The sequence below is a fragment of the Physeter macrocephalus genome, chromosome 9, assembly GCF_002837175.3.
Source record: "Physeter macrocephalus isolate SW-GA chromosome 9, ASM283717v5, whole genome shotgun sequence".
Taxonomy (NCBI): domain Eukaryota; kingdom Metazoa; phylum Chordata; class Mammalia; order Artiodactyla; family Physeteridae; genus Physeter; species Physeter macrocephalus.
The window spans coordinates 74957043-74977763 of record NC_041222.1 but is presented as its reverse complement, the minus strand read 5'-3'; the positions used below and the strand labels follow the sequence as shown (position 1 = coordinate 74977763).

General features: G+C 40.3%; 1 protein-coding gene across 1 annotated transcript in view; it reads left to right on the top strand.

Moving 5' to 3' along the window:
- Positions 1–20721, top strand: part of RASEF (RAS and EF-hand domain containing) — a 75930-nt gene that overhangs the window by 36028 nt on the left and 19181 nt on the right. The window contains exons 6-14 of the mRNA XM_024132845.1: positions 1774–1889; positions 3935–4003; positions 5571–5655; positions 6569–6657; positions 13745–13979; positions 14293–14430; positions 14547–14694; positions 16205–16286; positions 17487–17601. Of these exons, the coding sequence (XP_023988613.1) occupies positions 1774–1889; positions 3935–4003; positions 5571–5655; positions 6569–6657; positions 13745–13979; positions 14293–14430; positions 14547–14694; positions 16205–16286; positions 17487–17601 (1077 nt within the window). The remainder of the gene's footprint in view (positions 1–1773; positions 1890–3934; positions 4004–5570; positions 5656–6568; positions 6658–13744; positions 13980–14292; positions 14431–14546; positions 14695–16204; positions 16287–17486; positions 17602–20721) is intronic.

Sequence of the window (20721 nt, the reverse complement as noted above, 5' to 3'; positions counted from 1 at the left end):
TCCTCCAACTTTTCTATCTGTCCCTTTTCCATCTTCTGCTGACCATATCTTTAGTATTTCTGTTGCCCAAACTGACAACATCTACATCTGTTATATTATCGTCATTTTCTTTATTTTGTTTTCAGGTTGACTCTAAAAGTTGAAAACCAATAATGAACATTTCCTTTATCGTGACTCTGAATATTCTCCCTGCAGAGCCAAGAAGCGAGCTAGAATTGCAGTTCTTTCTCTCCAGTCATTATCCTTGTGCCACTCAAAAGAGAAGGCCCCCCAGCTTTATGGTCAGATAAATCCCCTTTATGCATTACCAGTTTCAGATTTTGCTACCTCTTAGTTGGTTTTGTGCTTGGATCACAATGTTCTCATAGAGTTGCTTACTTCTCTTGGATTCTCTGGTGGAAGTTTTTGGTTTCTTGTAAAAAGAACCTGCCATCTTCATGATATTACTGATACCTTGCAACTTCTTCTTTATTCTTTCCAGTACATGGAATTTGTTTTTTTCTCCTTGAAAATATTAATTTTGGAGTCCAGGAAATTTCAATTCTTATTGGACTGGCTGCTTCTTAAACTTGCTACCCAGATGTCATCTTGGCATTTCTGATCATTTTAGGTAGCTGTGGTAGGATTCCTGTACAGCTAGGCAAACATCTGTTTAGCTCAAGGCCTCTCCCCTGAAAGATGGCCTTCCTCAGAGCTCTGTGTGTGAAGCTGGCTGTCAGACATAGGACCCCAATTACCAGATGCATGGGGCCTGGATGTTCAGAGAGAAGCCTTAGCTTTCCTTTTGGGAATCATTCAGTTATTTTTAAAAAGACGAGCCCCGTCTTGTTGCCTTTGGAATCAACTCTGGCTTATCTGCTCTTCTTTCCTAGGGTAAGAGCAGGTAAAGGCTTGAGAGGCAGCATGTCTTAATGTACAGTTTTAATCTCTATTTCCAGCCCCCCTTCTCACTCTCTGGGGTTCTGCCTGACCAGTTGTCTCTTCTTTGTTCTACAGCAGAACCTTCAACACACATCTTCTGGACCTCCTTTTCCCCTACTCTCTTCCCTTTGTCAGCACATAGCCATCCAGTTTCCTTTTTCCAGCAATATGTTTAAATCACTTGACTGCTGATGGGCCCCTCTTCCATTCTTTTAATTTTTATTGGTTTATTTCCTTTGGTACTTCATGTTAATGGGGTCTCAAAAAGGAAAGAAGACAAATTCATGTGCCCAGTCCACCATATTGAACTGGAAGCCTCCAATGATTTTTTTTCTTCTTTCTCTTCTTTTTTTGTTTGTAAGAAAAATATAGAAATTTCCTAACCACACTGGCTCATTTTCAAGTGCAAAATTAAAAATGTTAGGTGATAGGATTTATTGTGAAAAGTAGCCAGTCTACCTGGTAACAGGTATTGTTAATTCCACAGAATATCTATCAGTAGTTCCACAGCTCTCATTAAGTAAAACAGATGTTTAAATGTTTGGTCTCCATTAATTTGCCAATAACATGTTAAAGTACATCATGATAAACTCTTGACTGTTGTAGTTTCATATCAAATGTCAAGTATTTTTTAAAAAAGAGCTTTGAGGATTTAATTTTTGACACTTTCTTTAATACTTTATGAAAATTTCAAATTACCTTGAATTGATAATTAGTTCTTTGAACACCAAGATTTGAAGACTTGTGGAAGGGTGAGAGTGATGTGTGGGAAGGTTACACTACACTTGACTTCACTTCACCCGGGTAGAAGAAACTCTGAGTCTAATGACCTGCACTGTGCCTTTCCTCTAGGAAAATCAGAAAGTTAAGAAAGATCTTTTAGAAGCACAGACAAACATAGCCTTTCTTCAGAGTGAATTAGATTCTTTGAAAAGTGATTATGCTGATCAGAGTCTGAATTCTGAAAGGTATGAAACTTCACATTTTACTTTTCAGTTTGAGTGGAATGTTTATTTAGGTAACCATCCATGTGAATGAAGCTCAGCTATGTAGTAATAAAGGGTTATTTATTAACTTTACTAATATGTTCTTTGCTTTCTAAAGATTTTACTTAGTGTCAGATTTCCTAGTGAATTTTGTGGTTTTAATTTTTTTAATTATTGGCTGCTCAGGAAAGTGCAGGGCTTAGTAATGTTTGAATTAACTGGCAGCAGAAGAATATACCTAAAGTGTCAAGAAGCAGCGCTAATTGAAGTGCTTTGAAGGTAGGAATCCTGGCCCTGCAACATAAAAAAATGGAAAACGAGATATCTTAGGCAAGTCATTTTATTTTGCTGTGCTTTAGTTTTGCAGTATGGTGTTAATAACATATGACCTAACACACATGTACCCTCAGAGGCATGTAATTATATATAAGGACTATACACTTGTATATTTATATAGAGATATTTAAATATAAAATGCATCTATATGCATTAGTATATGTGTGTATCCCCTAATACATGTACACTTGAGAAAAACACCTTGTGTTTTGTTGGTTTGCAGACTTTAATCAGAATTAAGGTCCTGTAATGGAAAGCAGTGAAACAGTTATTAAGTGCTTACTATATACAGGTCCCTGAGCTAGGTAAGGAGTTATGAGTATGGAATATATAAAAAAAGAAAAGACGTGGCCTCTGCTCTTTGAGAACTTCAAATTTAGTTGGGAAAAATTAAAAGTTAAAAGGGTTACGGAGTTAAACAGCATAAGAACTCAGCAATGTCAGAAACAATACCACTGCAATGTCACAGGTTGGGTTCATTGCCATGAGATGGTAGACAGAGTGTTCCTTTAGTTCAGAAAGGTGGGGACTTTATTAAAGAAAAGACACTTGAGATGAGTTTGTCAGCAAGCAACACAGGTCACACTGACAATTGCCCGGCACTGTCTTTAGTACTTTACTAGCATTAACGCATTCATGGTTTCCTATGAGATAGGGACTTTCCTTATCCCCATTTCACAGATGGGAGAAGAGTCTCAGAGATGTTCCAGGTGAGGCAGAACCCAAAGCAGGGGCAAGGACATGGGAAGGGTAAGACTGGTTTGGGGAACAGTGGTCAGCCTGGTGGACAGAAAAAGATATTTGGAATGGAAAGGCAAACGTTTAAAAAAAGATTAAAAAGTTTAAAAGCTAGTTTAAGGGTATAATGTAAGGCCCCAGAATTTTTGGCTAAGGAACTTAAATTCCTACAGACAATTGGGAAACTTTTAGCCTTATCAAGAGAGCAAATGGACAGCTTATTACAAAATTTGACAGCCTGAGGGTTTTTGGAAACTAGTGATGGGGTTTTATCTGCTTAGAAATGGGGCAGGTGTGAGGTAGGGGCTTGAGGTAAGTGGCTGATGTTCTGAGTGGACATTTTAAGGAGGAGGCCAGGGCTTCTTCATAATAAAGCAACAGAGGAATCGCTGAGCATGAGTTTACAGTGAACAGAGAAAGCCTGGTCCTGTGGATTCCTCTGTGGCTTAGGGTAAGGAAGGGAGGGCAGGCAGGACTGGGAGCACAGAGACGAGAAGGAATCACAAGAAAGGAGAATACAGCCGGGGCTGAAGTTGCATACGGCTTGGTACGAGCAGAGAAGAGTCAGAGGTGAGAGAGTGGATTGGGCTGAAGGGACTGGTAATGTGAGTAGCTGGGGAGAGGGGACTTAGCAGAACATCAGGGGATTCAGTCCCAGTGAAAAACAGAGCCAGGTCAGTGGGCTGGGGTGGAGGAGCTGGTGGGTGCGGGGAGGGGGATGGGAGAGCAGAGCCTTGCAAGAGGAAGCAGAGGCGTGGGTGTGCTTGTGGGTCACAGGAGGAGGGGAGGCTGCTGATGTCTCAGAGGAACCGGGCAGCAGCACAGAGAGATAGAAGACCATGGGCAAGGACACAGGCCTTTGGAAAAGGTGGAAAGAGGTCTGGGAGGGTAGGTATCGGTAAGGCAGGACTGAACACCTAATCCGCATTCAAACATAAAATATAATTTTACAGGGATCTGGAAATAATCCGAGAGTACACAGAAGATCGAAATAGTCTTGAGAGGCAAATTGAAATACTCCAGTAAGTTCTCATATAAAGTCCTCATCACATTTACATTTAACTTATATTTTGTTAGTAAAACAGGTGCCACATGTAACACGAGTTGCCATATATCAAAGGCTGGGTTCGCGGCTCCATGCGTGTCCCTTCTCCACACGGTGTGTTCAGCATGTCAGCTTGGCTTTCTGATGCTTCTAATCCTACATAAACTATTCAAATCCAGGAACTAGAGTATAATTCTCTAAAAGTCCTTGCAAGTCAGGTGATACGTCCAGCACGTCTTTTTGATACCTTTATTTTACTGTAAAGGACAATGGCCCTGACCTCATCAGCTTTCTCTGCAGCTCAGCACACTGAGAGGTTTCAGGCATCTCACATAGTGCATGTCACATCACTAGGCATACACGATCATTCTTTGGCAATTTATTGTGTCTGGTTAGCAGTATATTTTTCTTTTATTTTTTTTTTCACCTCTTGGAAATATTACACCTGCTCTGTCAAATTTGCAACTAAGTTTTAGGAATTCCATCCTCTGAGACCTTCCCCACAAAACCTCCCCCTTTCCCACTGCCTGTCTCTTTTTCACCTAGGCAGTATTTTCTTCTGGTTTTAGTTCCCCCAAATGATGTCAGGTCAGATTTGACAATTTTTTTTCATCATTATGAATGCTTATTACATCTCACCTGTGGCAATGATAGAGTTGATATATTACAAGAATCCTGTTAATTCATTTATTCATTCATTCAGCAGGTTTTCACTCAGCACCTTTTATGGTTCAGGTATGCCAGGAGCTGAAGATACAGTAGCAAGTAGGAGAAAAAGGCCTCTCTCCTTATGGGGCTAGTCTAGGGTTAGAGGATGGAACCTGATCAATACTTACAGATGTTAGATGCCAAAGGAGAGGCAGGGGCCAAGGGGAGCCGAGTGTCTCATAAGGGCATCCTCCTAACCAGGAAGGTCCAGGAAGCGTCTGACTTCTGAAGGATGAATAAGCCTGAAGCAGGGAGATAGTAGCCAGTCTCCACGGCAGAGACTTCATTTGATAGAAGAGGTTGCTCAGTCTCTGATAGCTTAAATGGCTGCTGTAAGGCATATAGAAAGTAAGTGCCTGAGTTGGGGTTTGAACCCTGAGTCAACATTGGAGCCTTTAACTGGTATAAAACAGTGCCTGGCGGTACAGTACCATGCCACAAGAAGGATGCAGGAGTAGCCAGGAGGAAGAAGTGTGACATAACACAGCACATCCGTGCAGGAGGGACAGAGAGTAGGTGGGGCTGGCTGGCTTCAGGCCTTTAGGGAACAGAGACCTGCACCAAACCTATCCAAACAATGGAGCTACCTGAAGGAGCAGTAGGTTCCACAGCATAGCTCACTCACTCCTAAAATGCCTTGAGACCTCTAAAGAGAGGTGACACATTGTTATGTTGCACTTCTAGTAATGAATTATGATCTCAGTTTATGAGGTTTGAAGGAAGTGGTAGAAAGATACAAGCGGTGGTAATGCCACGTTCTGAATATCACAGCCTGAAAAGAAGTGGTGACTTTCACCCCCACTAATACTTTTCTTATCTATTTATTTACTTTGTAGATCAGCTAACAGGAAACTGCATGACAGTAACGATGGCCTAAGGAGTGCCCTTGAAAACAGTTACAGCAAGTTCAACAGATCCTTGGTATGTGATAGAATTTTATAATGCATTTCATTCTTTCTCGTGGTAGAGTATTTTGATAAAAATCATGTATTTTCTTAGAAGAGAACTTATAATAATGAGAAACTATTTCATATAATAAAAGGAGACAACATTTTCCCAACTTAAAAAATATGCCACTCCTCTGCATAAATAAATGTCTAGATGTTAGCCAACTCTTTGTTCAATGTTCCAGAAAACCAGAGAAAGATGTATCAGGTGTGACCTGCATCCTGGAAGAGTTTATAATATAGTAGGGAGTTAAGATGTGCACAGATAGCAATAATAGAAGAAAAAGTGAGATGTCTCATGGAGGTTAAAATATATATTGCCCAGTTGAGAGGAGAGAGAGGGTGCTTCTGGCAGAGGAGTTTACTTAGACCCATTGGTTTGTTCTTTCTGGTAGTGAGATCATCAGAATGGAGGCCTTGGGCTTTAAACCCTCCTACAGAAACAAGCTAAGGCCCATTTGGAATTTTGAGGACCTTTCCCTAGACTACATGTGCCAGAAAGCCTCTTCCCCCACTTTTGGGGGTCAGCTTCAAGGTTGGGATTCCAGTGCCACAGCTTTTGGTATGGATGAGTCAGTCACTAAGCCAAATGATGGTTTGAGAGGAGATAAATCCACAGTCGGTATTGCAGGGTCCTGGCAAATCTGGGGAACCAGGATTCCCCTTTATGGCTTATATGGTAGGGTTTGGACTTAAGACATCACGAGGAGAGAGTACTATGGGCAGTTGTTGCAGTTTTTCCCTCGATTTCTGTGCTTTCGTTTTCTCATGTAGGATACCAAACTTTTAATTACATTAGTAAACTAGTGTGCTACGGTTTTTAAAAATGTACATAAAATTTTTACATGGAATAACAAAATATTACCTATGTATTTTATGTATTACAGCGCATAAATAATATATCACCAGGGAATACAATTTCCAGAAGCAGTCCTAAATTTAATGCTCATTCTCCTCAACCTCTGGGCTATGACAGGTATGTTAACACCCACTTACTTTTTGTTTAAATTCTGGAACAGAGTTAAAAGGAAAGTACCTTTCCTTACAGGTGAATTAGAATAACAGAATATATTTGGGGCACTATTATTTGTTTTCTACTATCTTACTTTAAATTTCTGAAACATGAAACATGTAAAGATTAAAGTAAATATGTTTTAGAGTAAAGTGATTTAAGATGTTATGATGACTTGGTTTTGCTTACCCTTACCTCATGCCTATTAAGTCTTGTTTCTTAGAAGTGCCCTCAGTAAGAGGTGTTTCAGGGAAGCCAGTGGAACTACCATATGTGATGTTGTGATATACGCAGTATATGATGTTGAGACTCTTGGCACAATCTGTAAATGTTTAATAGCTCAGTATAATATTATGCAAGCTATGTTCAAGGAAAGGCAAACTTTCAAAACAAATAGAAATGTGGCAAGTAAATGTTTATGCGCTAATGTATTAAAGGAGTCACAGAGGCTTCCCAGAAGTGAGGATTTAGCTCTGTTTTTAATCAAATGAAGTGAAATATTAGCCCTGCTATAACTTGAGATCTAGCAATAAAAACTGAAAGATTACATTTGTGTACACATATGTATACATATACATGTCCAGTGTTGCTACTTAAAAGGCTAACTTGGAGTATGTCAAAGTTTGATGGTAGACGTGAGTGCATAAACTGCAGGTCTCTGGCTCTCCATTTCTGATGCCACTTTCATAATTTATGTTCCTTCCCTTTTCATTTGAGGACTTTTGGTCTAAAGAATAATGTACTTAGTATCTTGGCATTAGCAAAATGGCCATATCCCCTTTCAGGAAGGTCTGTTTGCAAGGCTTACTGGTAATCACTTTTAATAAAATTCTATCCAAGTATCAGATGTTTTTATTATTCACTGATTTGTTTAATAAAAAATTTGAATGGTTTATCTATTTGTAGGCAACTGGCTTCTCTGTTTTTGAGAAATAGATATTACTTTTTTTTTAGTTTAAAAAGGTATTATTCTTTATTTTTAAAAATAGTGATAAAATATACATAACATAAAACTTACCATCTTCACTATATTTAAGTGTACAGTTCAGTGGCATTAAGTACATTCACATTGTTTTGCAACCGTCACCACCACCCACCTCCAGAACATTTTTCTTTTTTCTTTTTTTTTTCCACACACACACACTGTATTTTATTTTTACAAGAGATAAATAAACTGACACCAAGCATTGTAAATGGATGACCACAACAAAAGCAACAATGATTGCAATTACCAAACACGAAACACACTCATACTATGTCATAAAATTGACATTCAGTCCAGTAATCCTCCACTGTAACAGCTCCTTTACTTTGCAGTGATCATTGATTTGTATATGAAAAGAGAGAATTTAATAGAGCAATGATTTACGAGCATGTGGGCAGGGTTAAGAGAAACTAATAAAGGGTGATGAAGCACTGTAGGGCAAGGTTGAAGGGACAAAGAGAGCAATCAGTTTCTAAAACTCAGAGAAATCTGTAACTGTAAGAGAAGACCCCTTGCCTAGGCTGTAGCCTTCAGTAGAGGCACACAGTGGAGAGAACCTGGAAAGTAAATACCTGATATTTCTCTGCTCTTGACCTTAGATCTCCTGGTAGGGCCGCCTGTTGGATGAACCCAACCGGAAAGGTGGAAGAGGTACCACTGATATGGTCCATAAAGGTCACCCACTGAGGTAGAGAGCAGGGTGGAAAAGGGTAGAAAGTGGATCTGGAGGGGCAAAGAAGAATATGTAGCATAGAAAGTATAGAAATGAGTAAATGTTACCTACCATATATATTCACTTGTGGGATCAAAAAGAGGTTCTTATTAGTCATCAGTTTTATACACATCAGTGTATACATGTCAATCCCAATCACCCAATTCAGCACACCACCATCCCCACCCCACCGTGGTTTTCCCCCCATGGTGTCCATACGTTTGTTCTCTACATCTGTGCCTCAACTCTGCCCTGCAAACCAGTTCATCTGTACCATTTTTCTAGGTTCCACATACATGCGTTAATATACGATATTTGTTTTTCTCTTTCTGACTTACTTCACTCTGTATGACAGTCTCTAGATCCATCCACGTCTCAACAAATGACTCAATTTCGTTCCTTTTTATGGCTGAGTAATATTCCATTGTACATATGTACCACAACTTCTTTATCCATTCATCTGTCGATGGGCATTTAGGTTGCCTCCATGACAATAAATAAATTGTAAATAGTGTTGTAAATAGTGCTGCAATGAACATTGGGGTGCATGTGTCTTTTTGAATTATGCTTTTCTCTGGGTATATGCCCAGTAGTGGGATTGCTGGATCATATGGTAATTCTATTTTTAGTTTTTTAAGGAACCTCCATAGGTTCCTTAAAAACCCTATGTATCGGGGCTTCCCTGGTGGCGCAGTGGTCGCGCGTCCGCCTGCCGATGCAGGGGAACCGGGTTCACGCCCCGGTCTGGGAGGATCCCACATGCCGCGGAGCGGCTGGGCCCGTGAGCCATGGCCTCTGAGCCTGCGCGTCCGGAGCCTGTGCTCCGCAACGGGAGAGGCCACAACAGAGGGAGGCCCGCATACCACAAAAAACAAACAAACAAACAAACAAAAAAAACCCCTATGTATCACTTATGAATATAGATGCAAAAATCCTCAACAAAATATTAGCAAACCAAATCCAACAATACATTAAAAGGATCATACATCATGATCAAGTGGGATTTATCCCAGGGATGCAAGGATTTTTCAAAATCAATGTGATGCACCACATTAACAAACTGAAGAATAAAAACCATATGATCATCTCAGTAGATGCAGAAAAAGCTTTTGACAAAATTCAACATCCACTTATGATTTAAAAAACTCTCCAGAAAGTGGGCATAGAGGGAACATACCTCAACATAATAAAGGCCATATATGACAAACCCACAGCTAACATCATTTACTCAAAGGTGAAAAACTGAAAGCATTTCCTCTAAGATCAGGAACGAGACAAGGATGCCCACTCTTGCCACTTTTATTCAGCATAGTTTTGGAAGTCCTAGCCACAGCAATCAGAGAAGAGAAAGAAACAGAAAGAATCCAAATTGGAAAGGAAGAAGTGAAACTGTCACTATTTGCAGATGGCATGATACTATACATAGAAAATCCTAAAGATGCCACCAGAAGACTACTAGAGCTCATCAATGAATTTGGTAAAGTTGCAGGATACAAGATTAATATACAGAAATCTGTTGCATTTTTATACACTAACAGTGAACTACCAGAAAGAGAAATTAGGGAAACAGTCCCATTTATCACCTCATCAAAAAGAATAAAATACCTAGGAATAAACCTACCTAAGGAGGTAAAAGACCTGTTCTTGGAAAACTATAAGACACTGAAGAAAGAAATTGAAGATGACACAAACATATGGAAAGATATACTGTGTTCTTGGACTGGAAGAATCAATATTGTTAAAATGACCATACTGCCCAAGGCAATCTACAGAGTCAATGCAATCCCTAACAATGTAATCACTAAGAAAATACCAAAGGCATTTTTCTAGAACAAATAATTTTAAAATTTGTATGGAAACACAAAGGACCCTGAATAGCCAAAATCATGTTGAGAAAGAAGAACAGAGCTGGAGGAATCATGCTCCCTGACTTCAGACTATGTTACAAAGCTACAGTCATCAAAACAGTGTGGTGCTGACACAAAACCAGACACATAGATCACTGGAACAGGATAGAGAGTCCAGAAATAAACCCACACACTTATGGTCAATAAATCTATTACAAGGAGGCAAGAATATACAATGGAGAAAAGACAGTCTCTTCAGTGGCCAGTCCTGGGAAAACTAGACAGCTACATGTAAAAGAATGAAATTAGAACATTCTCTAACACTATATGCAAAAATAAACTCAAAATAGATTAAAGACCTAAGTGTAAGATCGGATACCATAAAACACATAGAGGAAAATGTAGGCAGAACACTCTTTAATATAAACCATAGGAATATTTTTTGGATCCATCTCCTAAAACAAAGGAAATAAAAACAAAAATTAACAAATGGGACCTAATTAAATTTATGAGCTTTTGCACAGCAAAGGAAATTATCAACAGATCAAAAAGACAACCCACTGAATGGCAGAAAATATTTGGAAATGTATGACCAACAAGGGGTTAATATCCAACATATATAAACAGATTATATAACCCAACATCAAAAAAACAAACAGCCGAATTAAAAAATGGGCAGAAGAACTGAATGGACATTTCTCTAAAGAGGTTGCTGATAGCCAACAGGCACTTGAGAAGATGCTCAACATCGCTAATCATCAGGGAAATGTCAATCAAAACCACAGTAAGATATCACCTCACACCTGCCAGGTGCTATCATCAAAAAGAACACAAATAACAAATGTTGGCGAGGATGTGGAAAAAAGGGAACCCTCAAACACTGTTAGTGGGAATGTAAATTGGTGCAGCCACTGTGGAAAACAGTATGGAGGTTTCTCAAAAACTAAAAATGGAACTACCATATGACCCAGCAATTCCACTTCTGGATATATATCTGAAAAAAACAAAAACACTAATTCTAAAAGACGCATGCAGCCCAGTGTTCATAGCAGCATTACAATAGCCAAGATATGGAAGCAACCTAAGTGTCCATCAACAGATGAATGGATAAAGAAGATGTAGTATATATATACAATGAAATACAACTCAGCCATAAAAAATAATGAAATTTTTCATTTGCAGCAACATGGATGGACTTGGAGGGCATTATGCTAAATGAAATAAGTGAGACAGAGAAAGACAAATACTGTATGATATCTCTTATATGTGGAGTCTAAAAAATACAACGAACTAGTGAATATAACAAAAAAAAAGAAGCAGACTCACAGATACAGAGAACAAACTAGTAGTTACTAGTGGGGAGGGGAGGAAGAGGCAATATAGGGGTAGGGCAGTAAGAGGTACAAACTATTAGGTATAAAATAAGCTACAGGGATATATTGTACAATGTGGGGAATATAACCAATATTTTATAATAACTATAAATGGAGTATAACCTTTAAAAATTATGAATCACTATATTGTATACCTATAATTTATATAATAGTGTACATCAACTATACTTCAATTAAAATTTTTTTAATTAAAAGCATCTTGTAAATTTAATTTTATTGCTTTTGTGGCCTTATTGGATTTTAAGTTGTATATTTGTTTTAGTTTTGAGTTTTTTCTAAGAACTCTAACAAAAATATAACTTGTTTTGTATTTTTACATATTTAATTGTAATGAAAATATTCTTCAGGCAGATAAGAATAGTTTACTTTTAAAAGGGTATGTATAGGGCTTCCCTGGTGGCGCAGTGGTTGAGAGTCCGCCTGCCGATCCACGGACACGGGTTCGTGTCCCGGTCCGGGAAGATCCCACATGCCGCAGAGCGGCTGGGCCCGTGAGCCATGGCCGCTGAGCCTGCGCGTCCGGAGCCTGTGCTCCGCGACGGGAGAGGCCACAGCAGTGAGAGGCCCGCGTACCACAAAAAAAAAAAAAAAAAAAAAAGGGTATGTATATAGTTGAGTTTGAGAAAGTCTGATCTATACCTATATTTTTTATTTAGATTCTGTATTTTCATGGAGGTGATTTTTCAATCAGGATTTTTTTCTCCTTCATTCCTTATCAAAAATATGAATAGGTTAAAAAAATAAAGTTCTGACTAATCATGACATGGAGCTGAATTTGTACTATATTATAATGAGAATGGTTTCTTTAGGTTCCTTACAGATTGACCTAAATTCAGTGTCAGAGGAGAGTTTTATAAATGATGAGACAAACAAAAAAATGTACACAAAAATTCACACACAGCCAGCTAGGTAGATTGAGATGTGGTATGAAATTCCTGTCCCAGGAGACTTTATAATTGAGCAACATATTTAGAGTTAGGTGATTAAATTACCTTTTTAGTTACTTCTAAACATTTGATAATGGCACCAAAATATTTTTGACTTCTCAGATTTATATAGCTTATATTTGTATTTATATTAAGATTACCCTCTCTTTTCTAAGAACATTCATCTCTTATTATTTCTCGTTATCTGGAGACCTATATACCCTGCCCATTTCCTCTTTCTGATGACATCATGTAGGCCAAGTGGCTAGGATGATGCCCAATGTGTAGTAGGAACTAAGTAAGTTGTAACCCTTGTTTTATTTCAGTATAAACTTAAGATACTTATGGGAATCAAATGGAAAAGCAAAAGTAAATGAGGTAATTAACATTTATAAAATGTTGGAGTTTCCCAAGTGGAAAGATCCATAGAAGTCAGGAGTTCTAGCCTTTGTATGGGGCATCTCCCTATGAAACCTCTCCCATAGGAGTCTCTCCAGACATGTCCACACTTAGTGGCAGAAAATTCATCTCGTATGCCAAACCATTCCAGGGCCACACGTTTCTGATTGCAGGGCCACACGTTTCTGATTGCCTGTCATTTTTCACCATGTTGATTAGAGATGTGATTCCCAGAAAAGTTTATCAGTTGGCCCTGAGAGAGTATAGTCTTCCTGTGTCAGCTCTTCAAATATTTGAGGAGAGAAACCATTACAACTTAAGCCGAGTGCACTGAAACATTTCTCAGACTGGAGGGTTTAAAGTCTCAGGTCATAATAGAGGTATTATCCAGAAATGGACATGCTGTTCAAAATATGGTCTGACCACATTAGAATAAAAAGGTTCACATGTTCTGTGTACATTTTTCTTAACACAACTTGAGATTGCATTTACATCCTGGGCATTCTAATTCTTTTTGTATCAGGAAATAAAGAAGGTGATTTTTTTTAAAAATAGCTTCCTTTATTAAATGTTTGATTTAAATGCTTTATCTTAATTGATTGTTGCATAGAATGAACTATTGCTCTGAGCATTTTATTTCCCCTGTTGCTTAATCATGGAATACACTGCGGCTCTTGGCAAGAATGAGAATATCGGTCTTCTTGATTCTGTTACTGTCTGATTCCATTGCTGTGTCATCTTGAGCATCGCCAGCCCTCAGGTACAGCAGGCCTCTCCTTTGTCACCAGGTCATCCCGCTCTTCCTACATGGATGAGGACTGTGACTCTCTGGCCCTCTGTGATCCCATGCAGAGGATAAATTGTGACATTGACAGCCTGCCTGAGAGCTGCTTCGACAGCGGCTTGTCTACCCTGAGAGATTCCAATGAGTATGACTCGGAGGTGGAGTACAAGCACCAGAGGGGATTCCAGAGGTCACACGGCACGCAGGAGAGCTTTGGGGGTGATGCTTCAGACACAGACGTAAGCCCCAAAGTCATTTCTCTCCTAGGCCTGATCTTCCATAGAAATACGTATCTCACCCCGTTTGACCTTTATCTGTGTGGGCATTGTTTTAAAGGTTATACATGTGAAACATAGGTGGGAGAATGTTTCTCCCTATCAAGTGAGGGAAAACTCTCACAGATTTCCTTTTGCAGCCACTCTGTTCCATAATAGCATTGACTGTTGATTCAGCAGCATATTTTTCTTCTTTTTATTTCATGATGTATATGTGTAATGAAAGACTTTGGTTTTTAACGGCTGACTTTAAAAAAAAAAAAAAAAAAAAAAACAGGTTCCTGATATAAGGGATGAAGAGACGTATGGCTCAGAAGGCGTGGCTTCCATCCTGGACTGGAAGCCGCAGGAGTCTGCTAGTGAAGGCAGTGTCATTAGCTCCTTGAGAAAGCCCATCTCAGCACTTGCACCACAGGTAGGTGGTTTCAGAGACACTTTTATTCATGAACACTGTTCATCTTCTTGCCATATAACTTACTAGGAAGAAAGCTGGCACTATCTTTGTCACTCACTGTGGCTTCCTTCCCCTAGACAGACGTGGTGGGTGATAACCATAAATCTTCCAGCTCACAGAAGGCTTACAAGATTGTGCTGGCTGGGGACGCTGCAGTAGGAAAGTCAAGTTTGCTCATGAGACTTTGCAAGAATGAATTTCGAGGAAACACAAGTGCCACCCTGGGTACAGTTTCTTTTTCAGTGGATAATGGGAAAATGACCTTCTTTAGGTTGATTCTATTTTCTTTAGGGATTATCTACAGACACACAGATCTCTCTCTTTCTCTCTCTCTGTATAATAAATATGTATATAGGTAGAGGTGTGTGTGTGTGTGCACATGCACTTGGACACACACGTGTCCTTCTCTATAGAATAGCCCTCTGTTTTGGCTAAGGCCTAAATTTGGGAGAGGAAGACTAGCAAAGGACTGAGGTATCTGCTTACCCAGTGAGATCAACCAGACAAAGTTTAGAGCCAGAGATGACATTCATTTATTCAGCAAGCATATCCTGAGTCCTGCTGTGAGCCACATACTGTTGGAGGCAGTACGGATACACAATAAACAAAGTCGACTAAATACCAGCCCACAGTGAGGGAAATGGATGAAAAACACATTTTAAAAAATGAGGTTTGGGAGAGGTACACTTTTACACAGGGTTCCCAAGCAAAGCCTTTCTGATCAGTTGTCATTTGATGTTGATAAAGTGAGCTTACCGATCTATAGCCAGTTTGTCATTAAGGTCAAAATCATAGCCGGGTGTATGTTCCCTCCCCTCCTTCACAACGGAATACATGAGTAATACCTCTCAGAACAAGGAAAAAACAGTGTCCTCATTTCCCAAATTTGCATAGTAATCAGTAAAAGGAATTGAAGGAAGATATGCAAATTATCATTTACTTTTCTTCCTTATCTAAAGAGTTCTTATTTTGATAACCAGAAACCTTAGAAGAGATTACCTTCTTCACAATGGATGTCTTTCTAAATTTATGGTTCTCTGTTACACCCTTCAAGATAACAAAACTGAAGGTTCACTTCAATTTGATTCATAAAAAGCCTACAGGGCTTCCCTGATGGCGCAGTGGTTGAGAGTCCGCCTGCCGATGCAGGGGACATGGGTTCGTGCCCCGGTCCGGGAAGATCCCGCATGCCGCGGAACGGCTGGGCCCGTGAGCCATGGCCGCTGAGCCTGCGCGTCCGGAGCCTGTGCTCCGCAACGGGAGAGGCCACAACAGTGAGAGCCCCACGTGCCGCAAAAAAAAAAAAAAAAAAAATCCTACAACATTTGGTTCGGTTCCTAGAGAGCCTGGCATATATACACATCATATACATGTACTTATATACATACACACGTATATACCTGTCTATATACATAGGCACATGTATGTGCATGCACACACACAGATATAACTGAGTCCATCTAATTATGTGGACACATAAAACATAGATTTTCCTTTTGTCCATAGATTGAATCCTTCCCCAAGTCAGCCAACCTGCAATAAGCATCTGCATGCACATGTGTGGTCTTATAATTAGTATGTGAAGGTCACTGTCCTTGAAGGCCAGGTTCATTCCTCTCTGTCTTGCCAAACTTTGGCTTATTGGCTTTTGTCTCATCCTAAAGAGGCCTTGAAAGTAAAAACCAATGGAATTATTTACATTGTGTTCTCCATGTTCTCTTATATTCCTTTTCAGGAGTTGATTTTCAAATGAAAACTCTCATTGTAGATGGAGAGCGAACAGTACTGCAACTCTGGGATACCGCTGGCCAGGAGAGGCAAGTGCTTTCCATAATGCTTTGGATTCTGCTGAGTTGCACATACAAGCCTTGTAGGATACTTGGTGGTTTTTGTACTCATATAATTCTGATAGAGCACTTTAGAATTTCAAGAATGCTTGTTTTTTCCCACATCCTTTCCTCCTTCGCTGATCCATCAGTCGTGTGAAGAGGATCTTTAAGCTTCCTTTGAATTGGTGAGCCACTGAGAAAAAGAGAATGCCGTATCCTAAGGAGAAAATTTCGGTGAGGCGGCATTCCTGAACGTGGCAACAGTGTGAGGAGCTGCATAGCTGGGGCACCACAGAAGATGGAGAGGAGGACCTGTCAGTTCCCCGGTTCCAGGGCAGGGACACAGACCATTGATAAATAGCAGGCTCACATCTGGCCACAGACAGTACCCTGTCTTTCTTTCACTGCTGATAGCCAGAGCATCAAGCATAGGTTTTAATCTTATCTAACTCTTAGGGAACAGACTGTATCCGATTGTGCAGCAAACAAGTATGGGGGTACCTGCCGACCTCTGTAACCAGGCACCATTCAGGGTGTTCAGATTCAACGGTGAGCAGGTGGACAGACACCTGCCCACATGGAGCTCATATTTTCTAGCAGCATTTGAAAAATATGTGTGGTTAACATAGCTATTTAAGATCCTGTAAAATACTGCACTCGGTTTAGGACAGATAGGGTGAGGTGTGCTCTTCCCCTGGTGAGCCCCCGACACCCTGTGTGTGTACCCTGTGGTGTTCCACATGGTTAGTTCTTCTACCACCCACCCACAATACTCCCTACCCACCAGCCAAAAAATAATTTTTCTCTGATGTGCCTCTCCTTCCATCCTTCTCTGTGTCCCACAGCTGGGTTCTGGTAGCATGTTGCTGAGGCTGAAATTTTTAGAAATTATTATCTCAACCTTGTCCTGGCTATGCTCTGGGGTTTATAGACTTTCTTGGGATTATTTGGTGGAGAAAATGATTGGCTTTTCTAAATCACTAGCCCAGATTCTTATCCTGTTACCTTTCACCAGGTCATTCTAGGCCTCAGGGATGACTATTTCACAGTAATAGGTTGCCATTAGATTCTTCTCAATTGGGGCTTGTTTTAAAAGATGAGGGGAAGAAAGTGAGCATAAAGGAGATGAAGAATGAGGCAGCACCAAACTGACTGATTAGAACCATTACATGCTATTCTCTTTTCCAGATTCAGAAGTATTGCCAAGTCTTATTTCAGAAGAGCAGATGGCGTTTTGCTGCTGTATGATGTTACGTGTGAGAAAAGCTTTCTTAATGTACGAGAATGGGTAGATATGATTGAGGTAAGAATTCAAAACAGAGAACCAAAAAATTACACAGGAGAGCTACAGCCTGTCTCAGGAAATGCTGTTTCTCTTCTTTGTCAAAACGATCTCAATTACAAGCCACTGATCCAGGCTCTCAGGAAGAACTGGATGTGAGAAGCTGGGTTCCCAATGGCACTTGGCAGTACTGGTCTCCTCCTCAGTAGCTGGGCAAGTTCCCACAGAGCTAAGGACACTACTAAAGTGAGCTTCTGGGGTGGGGAAGAGGGGGAAACTCCTGGGTTTTCTTACAGATATAATCAGAGCCTGATTAGCAGCAAGTGAAAATTCAGGCAACCCAAAAAGGAGAAGCAGCTCTCACAAACAAGGGGGTGATGGGGCTGGGTGTGTAGTGTGACTAGAGGTATAATAGGGGCTTCCACATGTGCTAGAAATATAGGTGAAACATCACCTGGGTGTGAGCTTGTGCCAGGTCCAAGTTCTATAGGAACTGTGTTCTCAACCTTATTCTGGCAGTGATTTGGGTCTTTACACACCCCCAAGGTACTACTGAAATACCAACTGGTATTTTAAATGTGTGGTAACTACCTGTGCTTTCTTTTGGTCAAATGAGATGGTGTCTTTCATCTGAGCCACTTTCATATCCTTTGTTCCATGGTAAATAATTTTTTAAAGTAGGAAATGATTTTGCCCACACATAGTGTGCTACCAACTGTTATTAATCACCATAAAACTACAGTTCAAGCCATGGTTCAGCATACTCTTGGAAAAAAAAACAAAACAAATCTAGTGGCTAATACAATTTTTCACATACGTCTATGATCTATAATTTTTAACAGGCATTAAGTGCAGAGGTGGCTGAACAGAGAACATTGCTGTCTGATTTCAGGTTAGCCTCTAGTTTCTTGAGTTGGGCCTATTTCATACCCTATAAAACACCAGGATGAACGTTCTCTTTCTAACTAAAGAAGTGATGTAAGAAATGACTGATTGAAATTGGCAATAAGACTCGATGATAAATATAAATAAGCATTTTGTTCAACTGAAATATCATGGACTTCAAATTATTATAAATACATCAAAAATGTGTTGACAATTATGTAGTATTTTTATTTCACAAAGTTTTCCACATGTTATATTCATCTCTGTAACATATCTGAGAAAGGAAGAAATGTAATGTTATTCTCACTTTTTATGAGAAAACTGAGGCAGAGAAAGTATATGACACTGGCTTTTAGTTATTTAGAGGTTAGGAGTGGAAGAGGAATTGGACCTCCTGATTCAACACTGGTTGCTCCTTTGCTTAAGCTCCAGAGTGAGCAGCAGGTTAAGAAAAAATCCTTTGATGTCAAGAAAGAATCTCCGAGGTAGTTAGTGCATAGAGGAGAGGGATCTACTCAAGGGAACAGATGAACCTCCGTGGGATAGGCTGGTGAGTTCAGAGAAGAACAAATGATCCCAACTAACTCATACCCACAGATATTTAAGATCTATAGCAAAACCTTTTATTGTTGAAACTGTTGGACTTGGTCTTCATTTTAAGACTTTGGATTATACTCAAGAAAAGGAAGCACAAAAGGCAGAGTCATCCATAGGATTGAAATAGCCCTTAGTGACCACATGTGGCCTGTGCCAGGGGCCCTACTGCCATAATTTGCTAAATGATTAAGCACCTACATGTGGTAAGTGACCTTCTTAGCTATTCATGTTACCTTTCATAGGGTCTAAAAAGGAAGAAAACTGTATTCAAGATGAATTCTTGAATTTGTTATTGGAGAAAAAATTAGATACCACTGGGCATTTGACTTTCACTTATCACAGTGAACCTTCACCATGGCTCACCTTTTCTAATTTGTGGAAATTCCGTGGGGGCAATTTATATGGCCACTAAAATATAGGTCGAAACGAACTGTGAGGTTGTTGGGATAGGCAAGAGGATTGAGTGTCAGTGGTGAATGAATGCTCTGAATTACTAATACACTTCAACTGAAAACCACTGGGTTGACTGGTTCAAGATGGTGGAGTAGAAGGACGTGCACTTACTCCCTCTTGTGAGAGCACTGGAAGCACAGGAAGACACTGGAACTCACCAAAAAAGATACCCCACATCCAAAGACAAAGGAGAAGTTGCAATGAGACGGTAGGAGGGGCGCAATCACAATAAAATCAAATCCCATAACCACTAGGTGGGTGACTCACAAACTGGAGAACAGTTATACCACAGAAGTCCACCCACTGGAGTGAAGGTTCTCAGCCCCACGTCAGGCCTCCCAACCTGGAGGTCTGGCAATGAGAGGAGGAATTCCTAGAGAATCAGACTTTGAAGGCTAGCGGGATTTGATTGCAGGGCTTTGACAGGACTGGAGGAAACAGAGACTCCACTCTTGGAGGGCACACACAAAGTAGTGTGTGCATCAGGACCCGGGGGAAGGAGCAGTGACCTCATAGGAGACTGAACCAGACCTACCTGCTAGTGTTGGAGGGTCTCCTGCAGAGGCGGGGGATGGCTGTGGCTCACTGCAGGGACAACGACACTGGCAGCAGAAGTTCTGGGAAATACTCCTTGGCGTGAGCCCTCCCACAGTCTGCCATTAGCCCCACCAAAGAGCCTCTAGGCTCCAGTGCTGGGTTGCCTCAGGCCAAACAACCAACAGGGAGGGAACCCAGCCCCACTCATCAGCAGACAAGCAGATTAAAGTTTTACTGAGCTCTGCCCTCCAGAGCAACACCCAGCTCTACCCACCACCAGTCCCTCCCATCAGGAAACTAGCACAGCCTCTTAGATAGCCTCATCCACCAGACAGCAGGCAGCAGAAGCAAGAAGAACTACAGTCCTGCAGCCTGTGGAACGAAAACCACATTCACAGAAAGATGGACAAAATGAAAAGGCAGAGGGCTATGTACCAGATGAAACAACAAGATAAAACACCAGAAAAACAACTAAATGAAGTGGAGATAGGCAACCTTCCAGAAAAATACTTCAGAATAATGACAGTGAAGATGATCCAGGACCTCGGAAAAAGAATGGAGGCAAAGATTGAGAAGATGCAAGAAATGTTTAACAAAGACCTAGAAGAATTAAAGAATAAACACCTAGAAGAATTAAAGAACAAAGAAACAGAGATGAACAATACAATA